The 24,457-nt window shown below is 44.4% G+C and overlaps 1 protein-coding gene across 3 annotated transcripts in view; it reads left to right on the top strand.

The window, feature by feature from the left end:
* The window catches only part of pde1a (phosphodiesterase 1A, calmodulin-dependent), a 517,554-nt gene that overhangs the window by 202,036 nt on the left and 291,061 nt on the right, over nt 1-24,457 (top strand). The window contains exon 1 of one of the 3 annotated variants that reach the window (XM_051930636.1): nt 538-1,167. The exons of the other annotated variants lie outside the window; for them this stretch is intronic. Within the exon in view, the coding sequence (XP_051786596.1) occupies nt 1,067-1,167 (101 nt within the window). The 5' untranslated portion in view covers nt 538-1,066. Of the gene's footprint in view, nt 1-537; nt 1,168-24,457 lie in introns of those variants that run through there. 3 annotated transcript variants of the gene reach the window in all.

Below are 24,457 nucleotides of genomic sequence, written 5' to 3'. Positions count from 1 at the left end.
TATCTATCTATCTTTCTATCTATCTATCTATCTATCTATCTATCTATCTATCTATCTATCTATCTATCTATCAATCATATAGTGCCTTTCCTATCTATCTAGGACGTTTTTCTTTACACAAAGAACGATAGACACTTGGAATAAGCGAGCAAGAAGTGTGGTGGACAGGAGGACTTTAGGACTTTCAAAACTCGATTTGATGTTTGTTTTTTTTTGTGGAAGAAATAAGTGCTGGGCTGACTTGCCTGTTCTCCTCTAACACACAAACTTGCTGTCTGTCGATTAGGTAGTCCGTGATCCAGGAAATTGTGAAGGAATCTTCAAGATTATAAAGTCTTGAGCTTTCTTTTTTTCCGCTGATGACGAGAATGAAAAGAAATGTACAGCATAATAAAGTGAAAGGGTCTGAATACTTTCTGAGCCTGAGGCCCCCCCCTCCTAAACCTGTATGCGTGCGCTGGTAAATGCGTGTATTGATGAGTGTGCTTGAACGGGTGATGGGAGGCGTGTCGCAGATTACCGCCTGCGCCTGACAGTGACTAGCTGAGCCTTCGCTTCTCGGGTGGGGTATCCGTGAACCCGGCGCCTTTCGTTGGTGTGGGTCGTTGTGTTGCTGGTTACACAAACACAGCTGTGTGTGCAGCTGGCGAGTGGAAAGAGAGAGAGAGAGAGAAGGGGAGAGCGAGCGAGAGAGAGAGAGAGAGCGCCTGCGTGCCTCACATGTGTACACCGCGAGAGAGAGAGAGAGAGAGAGAGCCGAACGCTCCACCTGACCATTAGACAGCATCGGTGGCAGCGAGCGGCCAGCAGCCACACCGAAGAGTAGCGTCGCTTCACATCTTCTCGCCGTCTCATTAGCTGAATGCCTCCGAAGTCACACATCTAGAGAAAGGAAAAGAGAGAGAGAGAGAGAGAGAGAAAAAGAAAGAGCGAGAGAGCATTGAAATGTGCGCATTGTGGAAGACCCCCGGCGCTCCATAGAGCAGCCTCTGAAGAGGCTCATGCGGACGCTCCTGCTTGCTGCTGCTGCCACTGTTGCTGCTCACACACCGTTCGGATCTTCACTATGGATTCTCCTGTCAACGATACGGAGGATCTGGAGAACAATTCCTTGAAGGAATCGAAAACCGAACACACCGAGAAAATGTGGCTGCGCCTCAGAGGGATGTAAGTCCATTAATATTACTGTTATTGTTAACGTTATTATCGCCGCTGTTATTATTGTCAAAAGTTTTTACCGTGAAAGCCAGAAAAGCAGCAACGGCATGTATATGTGTTAACCGCCTGCAGACCGTGCAAGGATTGTTCAACCCGCCACAAAAAAAAGACGCGTCTCCAATGCGCTGATAAATAAACAAATACACACATAAACGAACTATTTTATACGGTGCCTTTCACAGGGAAAGCGCAAACGTGAAATTCATATTGACGAGTGGTGACCAGAACAAAAATGGTAAGGGGCGGGTGGGGGGACATCGGAAATACTATAGCTGGGGTAGGCAGTCCCAAAAATCCAACAAGCAACAGTAAGCCCGACAGCTTTTTTTTTTTCGGTGCGGTTTTATCGAGGGGGTTGGCATTATACATTATATTTTAGAGGTAAAAGGGGGGGTGGGGTTGCGGATACCCCGGCTAAATGACCCCCTGGAGCCTGGCCTGGTGATGATCACTTTTCTCTAATTGCACCACAGGACCTCAAAGATTGAAACGCTGTCGGTGTATCTTTAAAACGGCACGGGAATTGAGACGATTTCGGTTGTGTTGTCAGGAAGAATGCATTTATGCAATTGTTTGATTCATTTCTGCATGGGTGTTAGCTTATTCATATAGATATTGGTGTAGTGTGCCGGGTGGCGCAGTAGTTAGGGCTGCCTCTTGATGTGGAATTTGAATGGCCGTCTCCAGCCTGTTGCAAACGAGCTTGATGGACTGAATGGGCTCCTCTCGTTTGTCAGGTTTTTCGATTAATTGGATTCCTGAGCCTTATTGATGTTTTTTTTTTTTTTTTTTACCTCGTTCTGGATTTCTGAATTGGGACCTTGTTCACCTGCTTTGCCTTTTGTTTTCGGCGACTCCATTTTGCCTTTTGTTCCTTACAGACCTTCTTTCTTGTTACAAACATTTGTTGCAGAAGTAAATCTTTTAAAGTTTATAAAGACTCTGCATTGCTTAGGTTTGGAAGTATAACTCACTCTAGCGGGCATTTTTTGGGAATGTTTTTGAAATTTATTGGGTTTTATGTATTTTGGGACTCCTAGTCCACAGCATTTCTAGAGCCGTCCATTTATATAGGGCTGGACTTTCTCTCAGCATCGCAGTCTGCGTTCAGTCCCCTCGCTGGTCATCTTCTCACTGCTGTGGGAGAAAAAGAAGATCAAGCTAGTGACAGTGCCCCCTGTCAGCCCAGGGTGGAATCACTTTAAACAGTCGAACCCAGAAGGCGATCCCCATCTGCATATGCAGTGACAATAAAAAAAAGTCCTGGATGATGGACTATCTGTCGGTCTGACCGCACTTTGTGAGACTTAAGGACACAAGGCACAGGCCTGTCTGCTGTACTCTTCACTCTGTGAACAGCAGGTCAGGTCACTTGAGGAAGTTCTCAGATGATTCTGCACTTATGAGGGGCATTGATGAGGAGGACGAGACAGAGGAGGGGAGTCAGGGGGGAGAATAACTCCGCAAACAGGTTATTGGCTATCACCACACCAAAGAGCCTCTATGTTTGGTCACTATGCAAGGAGTGGATGTTGAGATGGTCCACTCCTACAAGTACTTGGGGGTCCACATCAATGACAGGTTGGACTGGTCTTGGAACACAGAGGAACTTAATAAGAAAGTGCAGAGCAGGCTCTTTATTTCTTAGGAGACTGCAAACCTTTAATGTGGAAAGTGGCACCGTTCACATCTGCTACAACTCTGTGATGGCCAGTGTGGTCTACTGGGCTAGTGACATCACTTCATGAGAGGACCACCAGATCAACAAGATAATTAAAAGGGTGTGTCTAGTTATGTGACACACTCTGGACCCCTAGAGGTCATGGTAGAGGAGTGAATTAAAACAAAACTGAGCGCCATTATGAACAATGCTGTACATCCTCACTGTGACACACCAACACTGAGGACTTTCGGCCAATGAATCATTCAAAAGAAGGGTGTCAAGAAACACGACTGGGGGTCCTTTATATCAACAGCAATACGTCTGTATTGCACCTCACTGGGACTGTTTTTAGTCTTTAGACTTTCTGGCTTATGTTCAGAGCAAAGTATGTGTGTTTATATCAATCAATGTTTGTATGTATTCATTTAATTAGACAGCTTCTGTAAAAAGACACATTTTTCCCAGGAAAAAATAAACATACATTTTATAGTGCCTCTCATATCTATCTATCTATCTATCTATCTATCTATCTATCTATCTATCTATCTATCTATCTATCTATCTATCTATTAGATAGATATGAAAGACACTATATAATAGATAGATAGATAGATAGATAGATAGGAAAGGCACTATATATCTGTCTATCAATTATATAGTATCTATCTATCTATCTATTATATAGTGCCTTTCCTATCTATCTATCTATCTATCTATTATATAGTGTCTTTCATAGTGTCTTTCATATCTATCTAATAGATAGATAGATAGATAGATAGATAGATGCACTATATAATTGATAGATAGATAGATAGATAGAGCCTTTCATATCTATCTATCTATCTATCAATCTATCTATCTATCTATCTATCTATCTATCTATCTATCTATCTATCTATCTATCTATCTATCTATCTATCTATCTATCTATCTATCTATCTATCAGATAGATATGAAAGGCACTATATAATAGATAGATATGAAAGGCACTATATAATAGATAGACAGATAGATAGATAGAAAAGGCACTATATGCTAGACAGATAGATAGATAGATATGAAAGGCACTATATAATTGATAGATAGATAGATGTGAAAGGCACTATATGATAGATAGATAGATAGATAGATAGATAGATAGGAAAGGCACTATATAATAGATAGATAGATAGTGCCTTATCTATCTATCAATTATATAGTGCCTTTCCTATCTATCTATCTATCTATCTATCTATCTATCTATCTATCTATCTATCTATCTATCTGTCCAACTTGAACAGTAACAAGGAGATCAAGACCAGTAAATGTGCAGGTTATCATAACAAATGTAATTCTTTAACCAGCAATAACTAAATGAACGTATAGCTGCACATTGAGGTACATTTGGAGATTTAGGAAATGCTTGCAAGTTGTAGCATTTTTATTGTTTTAGTCATCTCATTACAGTCTCAGTTATTACAATTATGTGTTTTATGTTTTTTGAGTGAGTCATATTAAAAAATAATGGTGATAACTGAACCTAATGACACGCATTTGTAGACTTCCATTAATCCATGTGTTTTTATTTCATTTTGCGTTATCACGCAGGTTTAAAATGGAGCTTAAATAGGCTCATGGTTGCTCAGTAGCAAGTGTAAATAAATCTCAAGGAAACAAAAGCAGGGTTGGGGCTCCAAAGGACACCCCGTTTAATGTCCTGTTTAAGGGACCCGATGGCTGCCTCGGCTGTAGTGCAGCTTGTCACAGAGCATGTAGCAGAGAAAGAGGAAGGGCGGGGCTTAGTGATGTCATAAGACCCCTTCTTTATTTCTATTCAAAGCACACCAACGAGACACACCTGACACACGCATGTGTGACCCGAGCTTATTGTAGTTTTTTTTCTACAGTACTTGTTGCTATTTCTATATTTTTCTGATCTTAATTAGAAATTCAGTTTAGTTGTAATTAGTGTTCCTGCTCTTTTTATAGTCTCTGTTTAGTTCTTAAATTATCTGTAGTACTAGGGTGTTGTACCGTGCTAGCCATTATGAATGTAGAGAAAAGCCAAAAGCCAAGCCAATAAAAGGTGTCATTTTGCTTGGCTTTTCTCTACGTTCTTAAATTATGAAGTCTTTTCTATTTTATTTTTAATATTTACAGTCGACTCTGAGAGTATTCTGAATCCTTCAGTTTCTGCTCACTTTATTGTGTTGTGCGTTTACTTTGAAATGGAGAAATTGTGATTTTTGCCCATTGATTGACACTTATTACCCCAAAAGGGGGTCCCAGTCAGGGACTGTTCCTGCCTTACACTCTGTGTTTACTGAGCAAGGCTTCAGTCCCCAGCAACCCTGCTTAGGATTAGGTGGGCTTAGGGAATGATATGATATGGTATGGTACATGTCATTCATCTCTTGATCTTCATCTTTCGGCTGCTCCTGTTAGGCGTTACCACAGCGGATCATCTTCTTCCATATCTTGCTGTCCTCTGTATCTTGTTCTGTCACACTCACCACCTGCATGTCCTCTCTTACCACATCCATAAACCTCCTCTTAGGCCTTCCTCTTTTCCTCTCCCCTGGCAGCTCTATCCTTAGCATCCTTCTCCCAATATACCCCTCATCTCTCCTCTGCACATGTCCAAACCAACACAATCTCACCTCTCTGACTTTGTCTCCCAACCGTCCCATCTGAGCTGACCCTCTAATGTCCTCATTTCTAATTCTGTCCATCCTCGTCACACCCAATGCAAATCTTAGCATCTTTAGCTCTGCCACCTCCAGCTCTGTCTCCTGTGCCACCGTCTCCTGCCCATATAACACAGCTGGTCTCACTACCGTCCTGTAGACCTTCTCTTTCACTTGCTGATACCCGTCTGTCACAAATCACTCCTGACACTCTTCTCCACCCACTCCACTCTGCCTGCACTCTCTTCTTCACTTCTCTTTCACAATCCCCATTACCTTGTACTGTTGATCCCAAGTATTTAAACTCCTCCACCTTCGCCAACTCTACTCCCTTCATCCTCACCATTCCACTGACCTCCCTCTCATTCACACTCATGTATTCTGTCTTGGTGGTCCTACTGACCTTCATTCCTCTCCTCTCATCTCATATCTCCACCTCTCCAGGGTCTCCTCAACCTGCTCCCTACTCTCACTACATATCACAATGTCATCAGCAAACATCACAGTCCACGGGGACTCCTGTCTAATCTCGTCTGTCAGCTTGTCCATCACCATTGCAAATAAGAAAGGGCTCAGAGCCGATCCCTGATGTAATCCCACCTCTGTCACTCCTACCGCAGACCTCACCACTGTCACACTTCCCTCGTACATATCCTGTACAACTCTTATGTACTTCTCTGCCACTCCTGACTTCCTCACACAATACCACAGCTCCTCTCTCCTCACCCTGTCATTTGCTTTCTTCAGGTCCACAAAGATGCAATGCAACTCCTTCTGGCCTTCTCTAAACTTCTCCATCAACATCCTCAGAGCAAACATCTCATCTGTGGTGCTCTTTCCTGTCATGACACCACACTGCTGCTCACTAATCATCACCTCACTTCTTAACTGAGCTTCCACTACTCTTTCCCATAACTTCATGCAGTGGATCATCAATTTTATCCCCCTGTAGTTACTGCAGTCCTGCACATCCTCCTTATTCTTAAATATCAGCACCAGTACACTTCTTCTCCACTCCTCAGGCATCCTCTCACTTTCCAAGATTCCATTAAACAATCTGGTTAGAAACTCCACTGCCATCTCTCCTAAACACCTCCATGCTTCCACAGGTACGTCATCTGGACCAACAGTCTTTCCATTCTTCTTCCTCTTCATCGCTGTCCTTACTTCCTCCTTGCTAATCCGTTGCACTCTCTGATTCACTATCTCCACATCATCCAACCTCTTCTCTCTCTCGTTCTCTTCATTCATCAGCCACTCAAAGTCCTCTTTCCATCTACTCAACACGCTCTCCTCGCTTGTGAGTACGTTTCCATCTTTATCCTTTATCAGTCTAACCTGTGCTCATCTTTCCCAGCTCGGCCCCTCTCTGTAGCCCACCGGTCCTTTTCTCCCTCCTTAGTGTCCAACCTCTCATACAACTCATCATACGCCTTTTCTTTAGTCTTCACCACCTCTCTCTTCACCTTGCGCCTTATCTCCTTGTACTCTTGTCTACTTTCTGCATCTCTCTGACTATCCCACTTCTTCTTTGTCATCCTCTTCCTCTGTAAACTCTCCTGTATTTCCCCATTCCACCACCAGGTTTCCTTTTCCTCCTTCCTCTTTCCAGATGTCACGCCAAGCACCCTTCTTGCTACCACCCTTACTACATCTGCTGTAGTTGCCCAGCTGTCTGGTGACTCTTCACTGCCACCCAGTGCCTGTCTCACCTCCTCCCTAAACGTAACCTTGCAGTCTTCCTTTTTCAACTTCCACTATTTGATCCTTGGCTCTGCCCTCACTCTCTTCCTCTTCTTGATCTCCAACGTCATCCTACAGACCACCATCCTATGCTGCTTAACTACACTTTCCCCTGCCACCACTTTGCAGTCTTCAATCTCCTTCAGGTTGACTCTTCTGCACAGGATGGCATCTACTTGTGTGCATCTTTCTCCACTCTTGTACATCACCCAATGTTCCTCCCTGTTCTTAAAATATGTATTCACCACAGCCATGTCCATCCTTTAGGAAAAATCCACTATCATCTGACCTTCTTCATTCTTCTGCTTGACACCATACCTATAATGGGGATAAATATGTATTTGATCCCCAGCTGAATTTGTGTGTTTGCTCACTTAGAAAGAAATGAAGAGTCTCTAAAGTTTATGGTAGTTTCATTTTAATGGAACAATCCCAGCAAGTCACATAAAAGTTATAAATGGATTTGCATGTCTTTGAGTGAAATAAGGATTTGATCTCCTACTACCCAGCCAGAATTCTGACTCCTACAGATTGACTGTGTCCCCATGTCGCCCACAGATTACAATCAATCAATCAATCACAGATACTCCTGATCTCAACTCGTGATGTGCATAAAGCACACCTGTCCACAGAATCCATTTCTTCCATTCCAACCTCTCCACCACCACAATGGGCAACACCAAAGAGCTGTCAAAGGACGTCAAGGACAAGACTGAAATGGGCTACGAGACCATCAGCAAGAAGCTTGGTGAGAAGGTGGCAACCGTTTGTGCGACTATTTGGAAATGGAAGATAAATATAAAATGACCATCAGTCACCCTCGGTCTGGAGCTCCATGCAAGATCTGGCCTCATGTGGTGAGGATGATGATGAGAAAGGTGAGGGATCAGCCCAAAACTACACGGGAGGAGCTTGTTAATGATCTGAAGGCAGTTAGGACCACCACAGTCACCAAGAACCCCATTGGTAATGCACTATACCATCAGGAATTGAAATCTTGCAGCACCTGCAAGGTCCCCTCTGCTCAAGAAGCCATAGGTACAGGCCCGTCTTAAGTTTGCCAGTGAACATCTAAATGATGCAGAGAAGTTGTCAGGTGACAACTGTTGGTGCAGTTATTCGGAGATGGAAGATAAGTTTAAAATGACCATCAAATCGCCCTTGGTCTGGAGCTCCATGCAAGATGTTGCCTCATGGGGTGAGGATGATTATGAGAAAGGTGAGGGATCAGCCCAAAACTACATGGGAGGAGCTTGTTAATGATCTGAAGGCAGTTGGGACCACCACAGTCACCAAGAACCCCATTGGTAATGCACTATGCCGTCAGGAATTGAAATGTTGCAGCACCCGCAAGGTCCCCTCTGCTCAAGAAGCCATAGGTACAGGCCCGTATTAAGTTTGCCAGTGAACATCTAAATGATTCAGAGAAGTTGTTAGTTGTCAGGTGACAACTGTTGGTGCAGTTATTCGGAGATGGAAGATAAGTTTAAAATGACCATCAAATCGCCCTCGGTCTGGAGCTCCATGCAAGATCCCAAAACTATACAGGAGGAGCTTGTGAATGATCTGAAGGCAGTTAGGACCACCACAGTCACCTAGAACCCCATTGGTAATGCACTATGCCGTCATGGATTGACATCTTGCAGTGCCCCCCATACTCAAGAAGGCACATGTACTATACAGGCCCATCTTAAGTTTGCCAGTGAATATCTAAATGATTCAGAGAAGTTGTCAGGTGACAACTGTTGATGCGATTATTTGGAGATGGAAGATAAATATAAAATGACCATCAATCGCCCTCGGTCTGGAGCTCCATGCAAGTCCCAGAGCCCCAGAGTGTGAGGTGTCCACCTCCGTGCTTGACTGTGGAGATGGTGTTCTTTGGGTCCTGCTCAGCATCCTCCAAACTCGGCATGTCGAGTTGATGCCAATGAGCTTGGTTTTGGTCTCATTCCATCAGTCAGGCATTCATGGCAGAATAGCAAGATGGAAGCCACTCTTGAGTGAAAGGCACATGTCACCTGAAGGTTCTCTGGTTTGTTGAGACAACAACTCAACGTATTGGGCTGAACTTCAAGCACTAAGCCTGGCAAAGACCAGGCACTGCTCATCACCCGCTTAATGCCATCTTAGGGCGAAACATGGTGGTGGCAGCATTTGGCTATGGGGCAGGGAGTCTCAGAGTGTCCTTAAGTGGCACAGCCAAATCCCAGGCTTGACCTCCTTGTCGTTTTCCCCGGGTGTATCTTGGTTTTAGAATTCTGCATAATTACGATTGTAGCGGTCCAGTGCCGCTCTGATTCACACAGTTGATAGGACGGTGATTTAATTGATTTTTTTTCATGGGGTTTCCAGGAATGCACCCAGCGTTGGCACAACCCGCACACTCACTCACAGACAGAGACACGAATCGCAGAAATGTGTGAATAACATATTAAGTGGAAAATCAATGAAAGACAACAAAAATCAGACCACCCTCTCCTTCCTCTTCGGCGATACAAACATTACACACAACAATCGGCCCCAGACGATAAACACTCACGGCAATGTCCTCATCAGAGTTCCAATGCGGCAGAAACAGATAAGATGGTATGGAATAAAGATGACGAGGACGATCCCGGGAGCCGCTCCCGTAAGAAATTAATTAAACCGTCCCATCGGTCGTCCTGAGGCGTGAGATTTGTGGAAGCATTCCCTCCAAAGATGCACAATGACTAAACTGGCACTATTCCCACCACAGGCAGGTCCATTCATCCTTGCGAGAAACAATCCAGGGTACAAATGACTTCACAGTAGTTACTGTTGGACGGGACCCCCGGGATACAGAGAAACACAGACCTTTTTCTTGCTGCTTCGCCGGCCTCGATTTTCAAGTTTCCCGCTGGACCTTCTTGTCCCCAGCAGCCTCTGCAACCTGTTTCAGACATCCAATGAGGGCAATCCCCTTGGGGGGGCTGCTGGGAATTGGAGTCCTTCCAGTGGTAGCACTGCTACAGGGTTAAGCCCGGGTGACATTTAATGATCTGCTTTACAGTCAAAAGTCTCGAAACAGAACTCTGCTGCCATCTTGTGGATGAAATTTTGCTGCCAAACCTCAGGAATATCTCTGTGGGTTTTGCCACTCTATAGTAACTCATTGATATTCATGAGCTGGGCGGAGTCTTTGTGGCATGTAAATGAGAAGCTGGGAAGGCAGTTTTAGAACAAACCGTTGAATCAAGCGATCGTGATGATGACGTGAGTTGGTCATCAGATGTTGAAACTGTTGCATATGATGCTGGACGATTGGACCACCATGATGTGCCTGGGGAAGCTTCACCGTGGTGCGACAAAAGCTGCTTGGCTTTGATTGGGATCAAGTGCAAGGACAAGTTAGACGTTAGCCCCCTAAGTACTGTCCACAATGTGGCAACTGTCCATGTTTGTGTCATTGGAAATGTGGAAGTTGCTAACGACTAGCGAGAAAAAATGTTTTTGCGCATAACTGATTGTATTTTGTGTACTGCATTTTATGGGTTATTTTGTGGTTCTGAAAAGTGCATATAATTCAAAAGAGAGCTTTGTTATAAAGAATTTCATGAGGCAAAGTGCATTCTGGGTAATCTCTAGTGAAAGTTTACAGTTTGTGGTTCAGAAAATTCATCAAAGTGCTTTTAGCTCCACTCCTACGACTAGGACCAAAGCTGCGTCACTCGGAGTCACTTGGGACCCTTTTCCGACTCTGAGACTCTTGATAAATACGGGCACAGACACCAAATATGAACCATTTGATAGGGGGCTTGGATTGTTTGATCATCTGTGCTGAGCAAACTGCACTTTTGCAGCAAATTATCAATGCAAATTGAACGGGAAGAAAGCAAACAAGAAATGGCCGAAGCAGCCAGATATTGAAAGCGCGTAAAGGAGACGACGAGTCCTTCTGCCGCCATTGCACGATTCACTCCTCGACATTCCCACCTAACATTCACTCATTGAGCACATTCAGTCTGTGGTGGAGAAGAACTCTGAACGTCACAAAGCCGTTAGAGCTGCCAGTTTAAGTGAACTCCTCGGGCTTCTCCATGCTTTGAGTTTGGTCCTTTAACAATCGGGATGTTACCGTCTTGACTTGTGTGGACGTGGACTTCATGTGCACTCAGATTCTTGGCACTTTTCACTCTTTCGTTTTCTTTGGCCAGAAAGAGGGCATGGGCCAGTCTGGGAAGTCTCTGGGGGCACTCTTAAGGTTTGGGGGGGGTTTTACTCTTAATCTGTACAGCACATAGCATGACCTCGTCCAAGACAGTAATAGACAGATAGATAAATAAATTAATAGATGTGAATGGCACTATATAACAAATAGATAGATAGGAAAGGCACTATATAATAGATAGATAGTTGTGAAAGGCACTATATAAATGAGAGATAAATATGAAAGGCACTATATGATAGATAGATAGATAGATAGATAGATAGATAGATAGATGTGAAAGGCACTATATAAATGAGAGATAAATATGAAAGGCACTATATGATAGATAGATAGATAGATAGATAGATAGATAGATAGATAGATGTGAAAGGCACTTTATAAATGATAGATAAATATGAAAGGCACTATATGATAGATAGATAGTTGTGAAAGGCACTATATAAATGAGAGATAAATATGAAAGGCACTATATGATAGATAGATAGATAGATAGATAGATAAATGTGAAAGGCACTTTATAAATGATAGATAAATATGAAAGGCAGTATATGATAGATAGATAGATGGATGGATGTGAAAAGCACAATATAAATGATAGAGGAATAGGAAAGGCACTATATAATAGATAGATAGTTGTGAAAGGCACTGTATAAACGATAGATAAATATGAAAGGCAGTATATAACAAATAGATAAATACGAAAGGCACTATATGATAGATAGATAGATGGATGGATGTGAAAAGCACAATATAAATGATAGAGGAATAGGAAAGGCACTATATAATAGATAGATAGATAGATAGTTGTGAAAGGCACTGTATAAATGATAGATAAATATGAAAGGCACAATAGAAATATAGGATAGATAGGAAAGGAACTATATAATAGATAGATAGTTGTGAAAGGCACTATATAAATGATAGATAAATATAAAAGGCACAATAGAAAAGATAGATAGATATAAAAGGTACAATATAAATGATAGATGGATAGGAAAGGCACTATATAAGATAGATAGTTGTGAAAGACACTATATAAATGATAGATAAATATGAAAGGCACTATATCAATGGTGGTGGGTTGGCACCCTGCCCGGGATTGGTTCCTGCCTTGTGCCCTGTGTTGGCTGGGATTGGCTCCAGCAGACCCCCGTGACCCTGTGTTCGGATTCAGCAGGTTGGATAATGGATGGATGGACTATATCAATGGTAGATAGATGGTTGTGAAAGGCACTACATGATAGATAGATAGATAGATAGATAGATATGAAAGGCACAAAGAAATTATAGATAGATATGAAAGGCACTATATAATAGATAGATAGATATGAAAGGCACTATATAATAGTGAAAAGCATTATATAATAAATAGATGGATGTGAAAGGCACTATATGATAGATAGATAGATAGATAGGAAAGGTACAATATAAATGATAGATAAATATGAAAGGCACTATATCAATGGTAGATAGATGGTTGTAAAAGGCACTATATGATAGATAGACAGATATATGGTTGTGAAAGCACTATATGATAGATAGATAGATAGATAGATATGAAAGGCACAAAGAAATTATAGATAGATAGATGTGAAAGGCACTATATAATAGTGAAATGCATTATATAATGAATAGATTGATGTGAAAGGCACTATATGATAGATAGATGGAGAGGAAAGGCACTATATAATAGATAGATAAATATGAAAGGCACTATATCAATGGTAGATAGATGGTTGTGAAAAGCACTATATGATAGATAGATAGATACTGTAGATAGATATGAAAGGCACAAAGAAATTATAGATAGATAGATATGAAAGGCACTATATAATATAGTGAAATGCATTATATAATAAAGAGATTGAGTGAAAGGTAGTATATATACATAGACAGATATGAAAGGCACTATACAATAGATAGATGGATGTGAAAGGCACTATATGATAGATAGACAGGTAGAAAGAAGTTATCTGTCTGTAAGGAGAAATTAAAACTTTACAAAGCACTGACTGTTGTTTCTGTCAATGTTGTATTCACAAAGACACCCATTCAGGACTTTGTAATTTTCTAGCACACATGTTGATCTCTAAATCCATCTCAATCACAAAACGTTTATATGCAGAATTTTGCCACCAGAAGGCCCAGGAAGTTATTAAAAATCAGAAAAACAGATTGTCTTGTGTTCTGCTGGATATCATGATAAATTTTGGAGGTCATTTAGAGGGTACTGGGCGCCTGAGCATGAATCATTGTTTGGGCCTCACCGATCTCACCTACAACAGGACACCTAGTAATTAATGAGAAGGCATATAAATAGACACAACATAAGAACAGCAAGTGGACCATCAGCACTCCATGAGAGCATGCAATAAGGGGCACAGACAATCCCAAAATAACAGAAACAGCATCCGAGGCTATGAGCAGTAGACGTGCTGTATGTTCATCCACCCATCCATCCATCCACTTCCTAAACGGTTTACCCAGCGCAGGTTTGCAGGGGAGCTGGAGCCTAACACAGTCAGCACTGGCTGCAAGGCAGGATAGTCTCTGTAAATGATGGCAGCCCATCACAGCAACATATATACTATACTATATTATACTATATAGGGTGGCACGGTGGCGCAGTGGTAGCGCTGCTGCCTCGCAGTTAGGAGACCCGGGTTCGCTTCCTGGGTCCTCCCTGCGTGGAGTTTGCATGTTCTCCCCGTGTCTGCGTGGGTTTCCTCCGGGCGCTCCAGTTTCTTCCCACAGACCAAAGACATGCAATTTAGGTGGATTGGCGATTCTAAATTGGCCCTAGTGTGTGTTTGGTGTGTTTGTGTGTGTCCTGCAGTGGGTTGGCACCCTGCCCGGGATTGGTTCCTGCCTAGTGTCCTGTGTTGGCTGGGATTGGCTCCAGCAGACCCCCGTGACCCTGTGTTCGGATTCAGCGGGTTGGAAAATGAATGAATAACAAATATACTATAAATTAAATATATACAGTACATATATATATATATTTTTCACACAAAGGTTTATTGACACCTGACCATCACACTTATGGGCATTAATATGGTGTTTGCCTCTACCCCCTATAAAAGCCTGCACTCTTGTGCACAGGCCTTCCACCAGATTTTCGAGTGTCTGTGGGAATTTGTGGTCATTTAGCCTATAGAACATTCATGAAGTTAGGCACTGGTGCTGGACGAGAAGACCAGACTCTCAGTTGGCGTTCCAGTTGATGGTGTTCAAGAGGGTTGAAGCCCAGGCTTTCTTGTTCTTTATGAAGCTGGCTTTGTGTAGAGGGAGTGAACCACTAGGGGGTGCTGCAGGACCCCATACCCCAGACACAGCTGCACAGACAGTTTCAGGTCCTAGCAAAAAGATTTATTGCCACAAATACCTTAATGTATTCCACAGTTCCAGCAATATGACTCTTCCCTTCTCCACTCCAACCAGGTAAGCTTTGTTTGACTAATCCCACTGACTCCCCCTTTATCAAAACCCCCTAAAAGTGCAGAATCCTCTGAGAATTTCCTCAAGTGACCTGACCTGCTGTTCTGTTTCTAGTCTGAGGTGTCAAACAGAGAGAAGAGTAAAGCAGACAGGCCTGTGCCTTGTGGTGCTCCAGTGTTGCTCACGTAGTCCTCGAGTCTCACAAACTGTGGATTGCCCCACAGACAGTCCATCATCAGGACACCACAAGCTCACCCACCTGCATATTACCTCTTAACAGAGATGGCTGGATGGTATTGAAGACACTGGAGAAATCATTCTTACAGTGCAGATTGTTCAGCCTTGTGGAGCAGGTAGATCATTGCCTCCTCGACTCGAGTCTTTGTCTGATAGCCAGACTACAGTGAGTCCAGGTGGTCTACCATAAGAGGACTCGTATAGTCCAGGACCAGCCTCTCAAAGGTCTTCATGATGGTAAGTGCCACTGGTCTGTACTCATTAGGTGAAGAGGTGCCCACCTTACACTGCAGGAGGATATCCACAATGGCTGCATTTTCTGGAGCTTCAGTGACAGGCTGATCCTACGGTGGCCAAGAAGCATAAATGGGCTAAGTTCCTAGAGCAGAACATATGTGCTGTCTATGACGTGTGGAAGTGGGCAGCAACAATTCAAAGAGAAGTGTGGCAAACCTAAGAGAAGAGAAGAAGGGGTGTGGCATGAATTTTTATTTCTGGCACACATTTTCTGAAAAATTTTCTTCTAAACACTGCTCAGCGATGCTAATTTAAATATTCTTTGTCCCCCTTTTTTTTAAAAAAAAAAAAGTTCACGCCCCTTTTGAATTTTAAATACATCCCCTTCTCTTTCTTCAGGTTTGCCACACCCCTTTCTCTGAATTGTTGCCGCCCACTTCCACACACTAACTTAAATATCCTCCGTCCCCTTTTTTATAAGTTCATACCCCTTCTGTTATCTTAAGTTTGCCACACCCCGACTTTGAATTGTTACCGCCCACTTCCACACTTCTTCCTCTTCTTTCGGCTGCTCCCGTTAGGGGTTGCCACAGCGGATCATCTTCTTCCATATCTTGCTGTCCTCTGCATCTTGTTTTGTCACCCCCCATCACCTGCATGTCCCCTCTCACCACATCCATAAACCTTCTCTTAGGCCTTCCTCGTTTCCTCTTCCCTGGCAGCTCTATCCTTAGCACCCTTCTCTCAGTATACCCCTCATCTCTCCTCAGCACATGTCTAAACCAACACAATCTCACCTCTCTGACTTTGTCTCCAAACTGTCCCACCTGAGCTGACCCTCTAATGTCCTCATTTCTAATCCTGTCCATTCTCGTCACACTCAATGCAAATCTTAGCATCTTTAACTCTGCCACTTCCAGCTCTGTCTCCTGTGCCACTGTCTTCAGCCCATATAACATAGCTGGTCTCACTACCGTCCTGTAGACCTTCCCTTTCACTCTTGCTGATACCTGTCTGTCACAAATCACTCCTGACACTCTTCTCCACCCACTCCACCCTGCCTGCACTCTCTTCTTCACTTCTCTTTCACAATCCCCATTACTCTGTACTGTTGATCCCAAGTATTTAAACTCCTCCACCTTTGCCAACTCTACTCCCTCATCCTCACCATTCCACTGACCTCCCTCTCATTCACACACATGTATTCTGTCTTGGTGGTCCTACTGACCTTCATTCCTCTCCTCTCATCTCATATCTCCACCTTTCCAGGATCTCCTCCACCTGCTCCCTACTCTCACTACAGATCACAATGTCATCAGCAAACATCACAGTCCCTGGGGTATCCTGTCTAATCTCGTCTGTCAGCCTGTCCATCACCATTGCAAATAAGAAAGGGCTCAGAGCCGATCCCTGATGTAATCCCACCTCCGTCACTCCTACCACAGACCTCACCACTGTCACACTTCCCTCGTACATATCCTGTACAACTCTCACGTACTTCTCTGCCACTCCCGACTTCCTCATACAATACCACAAGTCCTCTTCTCACCCTGTCATTTGCTTTCGTCAGGTCCACAAAGATGCAATACAACTCCTCCTGTCCTTCTCTCTACTTCTCCATCAACACCCTCAGAGCAAACATCTCATCTGTGGTGCTCTTTCCTGTCATGACACCACACTGCTGCTCACTAATCATCACCTCACTTCTTAACTGAGCTTCCACTACTCTTTCCCATAACTTCATGCTGTGGATCATCAGTTTTATCCCCCTGTAGTTACTGCAGTCCTGCACATCCTCCTTATTCTTAAATATCAGCACCAGTACACTTCTTCTCCAATCCTCAGGTATCCTCTCACTTTCCAAAATTCCATTAAACAATCTGGTTAAAAACTCCACTGCCATCTCTCCTAAACACCTCCATGCTTCCACAGGTACGTCATCTGGACCAACGGCCTTTCCATTCTTCATCCTCTTCATTGCTGTCTTTACTTCCTCCTTGCTAATCTGTTGCACTCCCTGATTCACTATCTCCACATCATCCAACCTCTTCTCTCTCTCGTTCTCTTCATTCATCAGCCTCTCAAAGTACTCTTTCCATCTGCTCAACACGCTCTCCTCACTTGTGAGTACGTTTCCATCTTTATCCTTTATCACCCTAACCTGCTTCTCATCTTTCCCAGCTCGACCCCTCTCTGTAGCCCACCAGTCCTTTTCTCCCTCCTTGGTGTCCAACCTCTCATACAACTCATCATATGCCTTTTCTTTAGCCTTCGCCATCTCTCTTTTCACCTTGTGCCTTATCTCCTTGTACTCTTGTCTACTTTCTGCATCTCTCTGACTATCCCACTTCTTCTTCGACATCCTCTTCCTCTGTATACTCTCCTGTATTTCCTCATTCCACCACCAGGTTTCTTTTTCCTCCTTCCTCTTTCCAGATGTCACGCCAAGCACCCTTCTTGCTGTCACCCTTACTACATCTGCTGTAGTTGCCCAGCTGTCTGGTGACTCTTCACTGCCACCCAGTGCCTGTCTCACCTCCTCCCTAAACTTAAACATGCAGTCTTCCTTTTTCAACTTCCTCTATTTGATCCTTGGCTCTGCCCTCACTGTCTTCCTCTTCTTGATCTCCATCATCCTACAGACCACCAGCCTATGCTGCTTAACTACACTTTCCCCTGCCACTACTTTGCAGTCTCTAATCTCCTTTAGATTGACTCTTCTACATAGGATGTAATCTACCTGTGTGCATCTTCCTCCATTCTTGTATGTCAGCCTATGTTCCTCCCTGTTCTTAAAATACGTATTCAGCACAGCCATGTCCATCCTTTAGGCAAAATCCACTATCCTCTGACCTTCTTCATTCCTCTCCTTGACACCATATCTACCCATCACCTCCTCGTCTCCACTGTTCCCTTCACCAATATGTCCATTGAAATCCGCACCAATCACCACTTTCTGTCCCTTGGGTACACTGCTCATCACTTCATCCAACTCACTCCAAAAATCTTCTTTCTCACCCATTGCACACCCAACTAACAACATTCATCATCACACCTCCAATTTCCATCTTCATAATCATCACTCTGCTTGACACTCTTTTCACCTCCAAACACTCGACATACTGTTCCTTCAGAATAACTTCTACTCCATTTCTCCTCCCATCCACACCATGATAGAACAATTTGAATCCACCTCCAATCCTCCTGGCCTTACCCCCCTTCCATTTAGTCTCTTGTACGCACAATACATCAACCTTCCATCTCTCCATCATATCTGCTAATGCTCTCCTCTTACCTGTCATACTGCCAACATTCACAGTTCCTACCCTCAGTTCCACTCTCTTTATCTTCCTCCTCTCATCTCTCCTATAGACTCGTCTCCCCCCTCTTCTTCTTCTCCTTCTTTTGCCAACAGTAGGCCCGATTTCCGCTAGCACTCTGTTGGCTAACAGTACTGGTGGCAGTCGTTGTTAACCTGGGCCTCAACCGATCCGGTATGGAAATTTGTATTGTTGTCTGCATATTTATCTGGAAAACGTTTACACCGGATGCCCTTTCTGACGTAACCCTCCCCATTTATCCGGGCTTGGGACTGGCGTGAAGAAACACACTGGTTTGTGCATCCCCTGTGGCTGGGATACCACCCATTTCCACACACTACCTTAACTATCCTCCATCCCCTTTTTTTAAAAGTTCACACCTCTTTTGAATTTTAAATACACCCCTTCTTAGGTTTGCCACACCCCGTCTTTGAATTGTTGCCGCCCACTTCCACACACTACCTTAAATATCCTCTGTCCCCTTTTTTAAAAGTTCACCCCCCCTTTGAATTTTAAATACACCCCTTCTTAGGTTTGCCACACCCCTGTCTCTGAATTGTTGCCGCCCACTTCCACATGCTAACTTAAATATCCTCCATCCCCTTTTTTAAAAGTTCACACCCCCTTTGAATTTTAAACACACCCCTTCTATTATCTTAGGTTTGCCACACCCGTCTCTGAATTGTTGCCGCCCACTTCCACACACTAACTTAAATATCCTCTGTCCCCTTCTTTAAAAGTTCACACCCCCTTTGAATTTTAAACACACCCCTTCTATTATCTTAGGTTTGCCACACCCCTGTCTCTGAATTGTTGCCGCCCACTTCCACACACTACCTTAAATATCCTCCATCCCCTTTTTTTAAAAGTTCACACCCCTTTTGAATTTTAAATACACCCCTTCTTAGGTTTGCCACACCCCTTTCTTTGAATTGTTGCCACCCACTTCCACACACTAACTTAAATATCCTCTGTCCCCTTTTTTAAAAGTTCACACCCCTTTTGAATTTTAAACACACCCCTTCTATTATCTTAGGTTTGCCACACCCCTTTCTTTGAATTGTTGCCACCCACTTGTACATGCCATAGACTGCAGCATGTATGTTCTGTCCCAAGTATGCAGCCTCTTGGCACCTTTTGTCCACCGTGCTGAACAGGTGACAGAGGGCAGCCCACAGTTGGTCAGCACAGGCGTTAAGGACTCAAGGACTGACTCCATGTTGCCTCCTCACTTGGTCTCCATTTATGGACAGCCCATACTGATGGTCAGAGGTGGACTCATCACTGGCCATTCCAATTGACAATGTAGGAGTTGTGGATGTAGTAGGGATGCTGGGGGACAAGGACTGGTCATTGGAAGAAGGTGGCAGTGGGAGGGAAAAATGTACTTATTTTCATTCACATTATTGCTCAAATTCAGAACTGCACACTTCTGCGTAATGAGATCTTCACAGGACCCCATATTTCTTTGACGTGATTAGGACTTCATGAAGTTGAAACTGCATGCTATTACATAATTGCTTTGACAAGATTGGGACTTCATGGCTATCAAGAGGGAAGCAAGGTGTAGTTCTGGGCAATTGGGTGGCACACTAAAATGGTACACCAAGGAGGCTGGAGTACCACTGTGGGCTTTGGAGTTATCCATTATTTACTTCGGCACTGGTTTGGCACCGGTACTGAGCAAAGTCAAAATTTTAGCACCGATCTCAACACTCATCCAGACTCTGTTCATATGTAGCTCCTAGTTGGTAGAACGAGCAGCCAACTGCCATCCGAATTGCCAACTCCCTCAATGTGTTGACGAAGCAATTGAAGACCCTACTGCCCTCTGAATATCCATCATATTCTTCATGAAGGTTTCTGCTCTGTGGGTGTCTGTCATATTGTTCACTGGTCAGTTTCTGGTTTTGCTCACTTTATAACTCTTCACTTATGGTGATAAATTTTTGTAACTCATCTTGCTCAGGTTGTTCAAAAAGGTCCCTCAGACTGATGTGACTTGGTTACTTTGACCTTCTTTGTAAGTTGCTGTGGATGAAAGCATCTGCTAAGCAAACAGTTGTTCTTTGTTCAGCTCGGCTCCTTATCACTACATCTCCCAGGTTGGCATGCCACCTTGGGGTGGTCATCAATGACCAGCTGTCCTTCAGGGACCATGTTGCAATGGTCTCATGGTCATGCAGATTCATTTTATACAATCTCTTCGAGATAAGACTGTATCTGACAGCACAACTCCTGCTCCAGGCTTTGGTCCTGGACTACTGCAACTCTGTCCTGGCAGGAGCACCAGCATGTGTCGCCAAGCCACTGCAGATGATTCAAACTGCAGCTGCATGTCTGGTGATTAGTGGGCGCAAGTCACTCCACTCTTCAGATCACAACATTGTGTCCCTGTAGCAGCACTCAATAAGTTCAGATCCTTGATGCCTGCCTACCGAGTAGTCCGTGGATGTACAAGGGAAGTGTGACCGTGGTGGGGTCTGCGGTAGGAGTGATGGAGGTGGGATTACATCAGAGATCGGCTCTGAGCCCTTTCTTATTTGCAGTGGTGATGGACAGGCTGACAGATGAGATTAGACAGGAGTCCCCCGTGGACTGTGATGTTTGCTGATGGACATTGTGATCTGTAGTGAGAGGAGGGAGCAGGTTGAGGAGACCCTGAAGAGGAGGAGATCTGCTCTAGAGAGGAGAGGAATGAAGGTCAGTAGGACCACCAAGACAGAATACATGTGTGTGAATGAGAGGAAGGTCAGTGGAATGGTGAGGATGCAGGGAGTAGAGTTGGAGAAGGTGGACGAGTTTAAATACTTGGGATCAACAGTACAGAGTAATGTGGATTGTGGAAGAGAGGTGAAGAAGAGAGTGCAGGCAGGGTGGAGTGGGTGGAGAAGAGAGTCAGGAGTGATTTGTGACAGACGGGTATCAGCAAGAGTGACAGGGAAGGTCTACAGAACGGTAGTGAGACCAGCTATGTTATATGGGGTGGTGATGGTGGCACTGACCAGAAAGCAGGAGACAGAGCTGGAGATGGGAGAGTTAAAGATGCTAAGATTTGCATTGGGTATGACGAGGATGGACAGGATTAGAAATGAGGACATTAGAGGGTCCGCTCAGGTGGGACGGTTGGGAGACAAAGTCAGAGAGGTGAGATGGTGTTGGTTTGGACATGTGCAGAGGAGAGATGAGGGGTATAATGGGAGAAGGGTACTAAGGATAGAGCTGCCAGGGAAGAGGAGGAGAGGAAGGCCTAAGAGAAGGTTTATGGATGTGGTGAGAGAGGACATGCAGGTGATGGGTGTAACAGAACAAGATGGAGAGGACAGGAAGATATGGAAAAGATGATCTACTGTAGTGACTCCTAATAGGAGGAGGAGAAGGAGAAGAAGAAGAGGAGGACAAAGAAGAGGATGAGAATGATGAGGAAGAAGAAAAGTAGGATGAGGAGGAAGAAGAGGAAGAAGAAAAGGAGGACGAGGAGGAAGAAGAAGAGGAGAAGGATGAGGATGAGAAAGAAGAAGAAGCAGCAGAAGAAGCAAGGTCCTCTGGCTATGGCTTCTTTTTCTTGAGCACACGGGTGGTGCCTGGTGATGCCACCTCTGCACAGTGTCATATCTCAGTCCTGGCTCTCTTCATTTGTAGCTCCTAGCTGGAGGAACGAGCTGCTCACCTCCATTTGAAATTCTGACTCCCTCAGTGTGTCATCCCTCATCTAATTGACGTTGACTTTTTACGTTTTCTCATCTAGGAATTGTCTCTTGTGTTTTGTTCTGAGCTCCTCACTTGGGGTGATCAGTTTTGCTCCCTTGGTCTGTCAACCCTGGGTTCCCAAACTGTCCACCTTTAGACTGTTCAGAGCCCAGATGTTGGTTAGGCTATGTTGACCTTGTTTGTAAGTCACTTTGGATAAAGAAAATAAATGTAATTGTACTTCAGAATACCATTTGAGCTTGAGGGATAAGCCACCTTCGAAAGGGCCGAACAAATCAAACAGAGCAATATGGACAAGGCGGGTGACCTCAGTGTCAAAACCTTAGCAGGGGACCACTTAGATTAGATTAGAGAAACTTTATTAATCCCAGGGGGAAATTCAGATACTACAGCAGCAGCAGAAACGTAAAAAAAAAAAAACCAAGGATACAGACTCTTAAATACAAAATAAATAAATGTGTATTGTGCAGATATTCCAAATGAATTTAAAGAAGTATGGAAATTCCTGATAGCAGTGGGCAGAAAAGACCCCCAGAGGTGCCTCTTAGCACACCATAGGTGGAATGAGCCTGTGGCTAAAAGTGCTGCAAGAGAGACAGTGCGCCTCCTGGAGGGCAAAGAGGGGATTTTTCACAATGGCATCCAATTTTGCCTCCTTCCTCTTTTCCACAGGAGCCTCCAGTGTGTCCAGAGTTGACCCTGTGATGGCGCAGGCCTTCCTGAGAAGTTTGTTCAGGCCTTGTGTGTCTTTTGGAGCTCAAGTTGCTTCCCCAGGAAGACCCCATTGGCTACCCTGGACATTTACAGCAGCTGGCTGCACACATCAGAAGACCTGCGTCTCCTTAGCAAGTCCAGTCAGCTCTGGCCCTTCTTGTGTTGTGTGGCACCCGGATGGGGTTCATGCCCGGCCAGGACGCCCAGGAAGACAGGAGGAAGGCTCATTCCTCCTCCAGACCTCGAGGGGGGCGACCGCCCTGGGGACCGCGGGTACAGAGCTGGGAAGCTCGACCCTGTAGGGGCCTGAGGTCACCGCCAGGGGGACCCCAATACCTGGAGGACCCTGGACCGCAGCACTTCCGCCACACCAGGAAGTGCTGGGGGGGGAAGAGGAACAGGGACACCCGGAGTGCTTCCGGGGAGACAGCCGGCACTTCCGCCACACTGGGGCGTGTCGGTGGGAGATTGCCGGGAACACACCTGGAGCACATCTGGGTGCTTATTTAAAGAGGCTGCCTCCCTTCAGAGATGGTCTTGAGTCGGGTGGAAGAAGGACAAGGTTCTGGAGGAGAGAAGGAGGCGGTCTGAAGAGATAGAGGACAGAGAGAAGGCATTTTGATAAGGCCTGGACTGTGGGGGTATTGGGGCTTGTGTGAGTAGTGATGGAGTGTATAATGGAGACCCTAAATAAACGTGTGTGGGGTAATTTAAAACGTGTCTGCCTGTCTGTGTCCGGGTCATATTCCACAGTTGTCAGACCAGTCCGGTTTGCTGGTACTTGTCATTTGGCACCACTTCCACGTCTTCCCCCTGGATGGTGACTGAATTCAGGGACACCTTGGCAGTTCGGTAGTCCACCGCCAGCTCTTTTGATTTGCTGATGCTGAGTTTCAGTTTAATTTGTGCTTGTACCACATGATGAAGTCCTCCATGACTTTCCTGTACCCTAACTAATTTCCATTTTTAATGCAGACTGTGATGGACGAGAAATGTGAGAAGTTCTGTAGGTGGCCAGTCCTGGTATTGTACCTGGAAGTTTGATTAAAATAACGTTTGAAGAATACCTCACTGAAAGTTACCTGATTTGTTGATGTCCTTAGCCCCGGTGTGCTTGTTCAAGTGATTCATTACTTGATTAGTTCTTCCAAAGGTAGCAATCTGGCCTTTTTGGAGTATATCCTGCATGTTCAGGTAGATCAGTGGTAGATCTGTGCAGCCCTTTTTAGGGTTAACAAGTTGCAGTGGCATCACACCTGTGGTCTCCAGGCCACCCTCCATTCCCTGGACTGTGTGATCAAGTGAGGAGAGAGAGCTG

The sequence above is a fragment of the Erpetoichthys calabaricus genome, chromosome 8 (assembly GCF_900747795.2).
Source record: "Erpetoichthys calabaricus chromosome 8, fErpCal1.3, whole genome shotgun sequence".
Lineage (NCBI taxonomy): Eukaryota > Metazoa > Chordata > Cladistia > Polypteriformes > Polypteridae > Erpetoichthys > Erpetoichthys calabaricus.
Note: the sequence above shows the minus strand (reverse complement) of the source record. Positions and strands in the feature narration are given on the sequence as shown.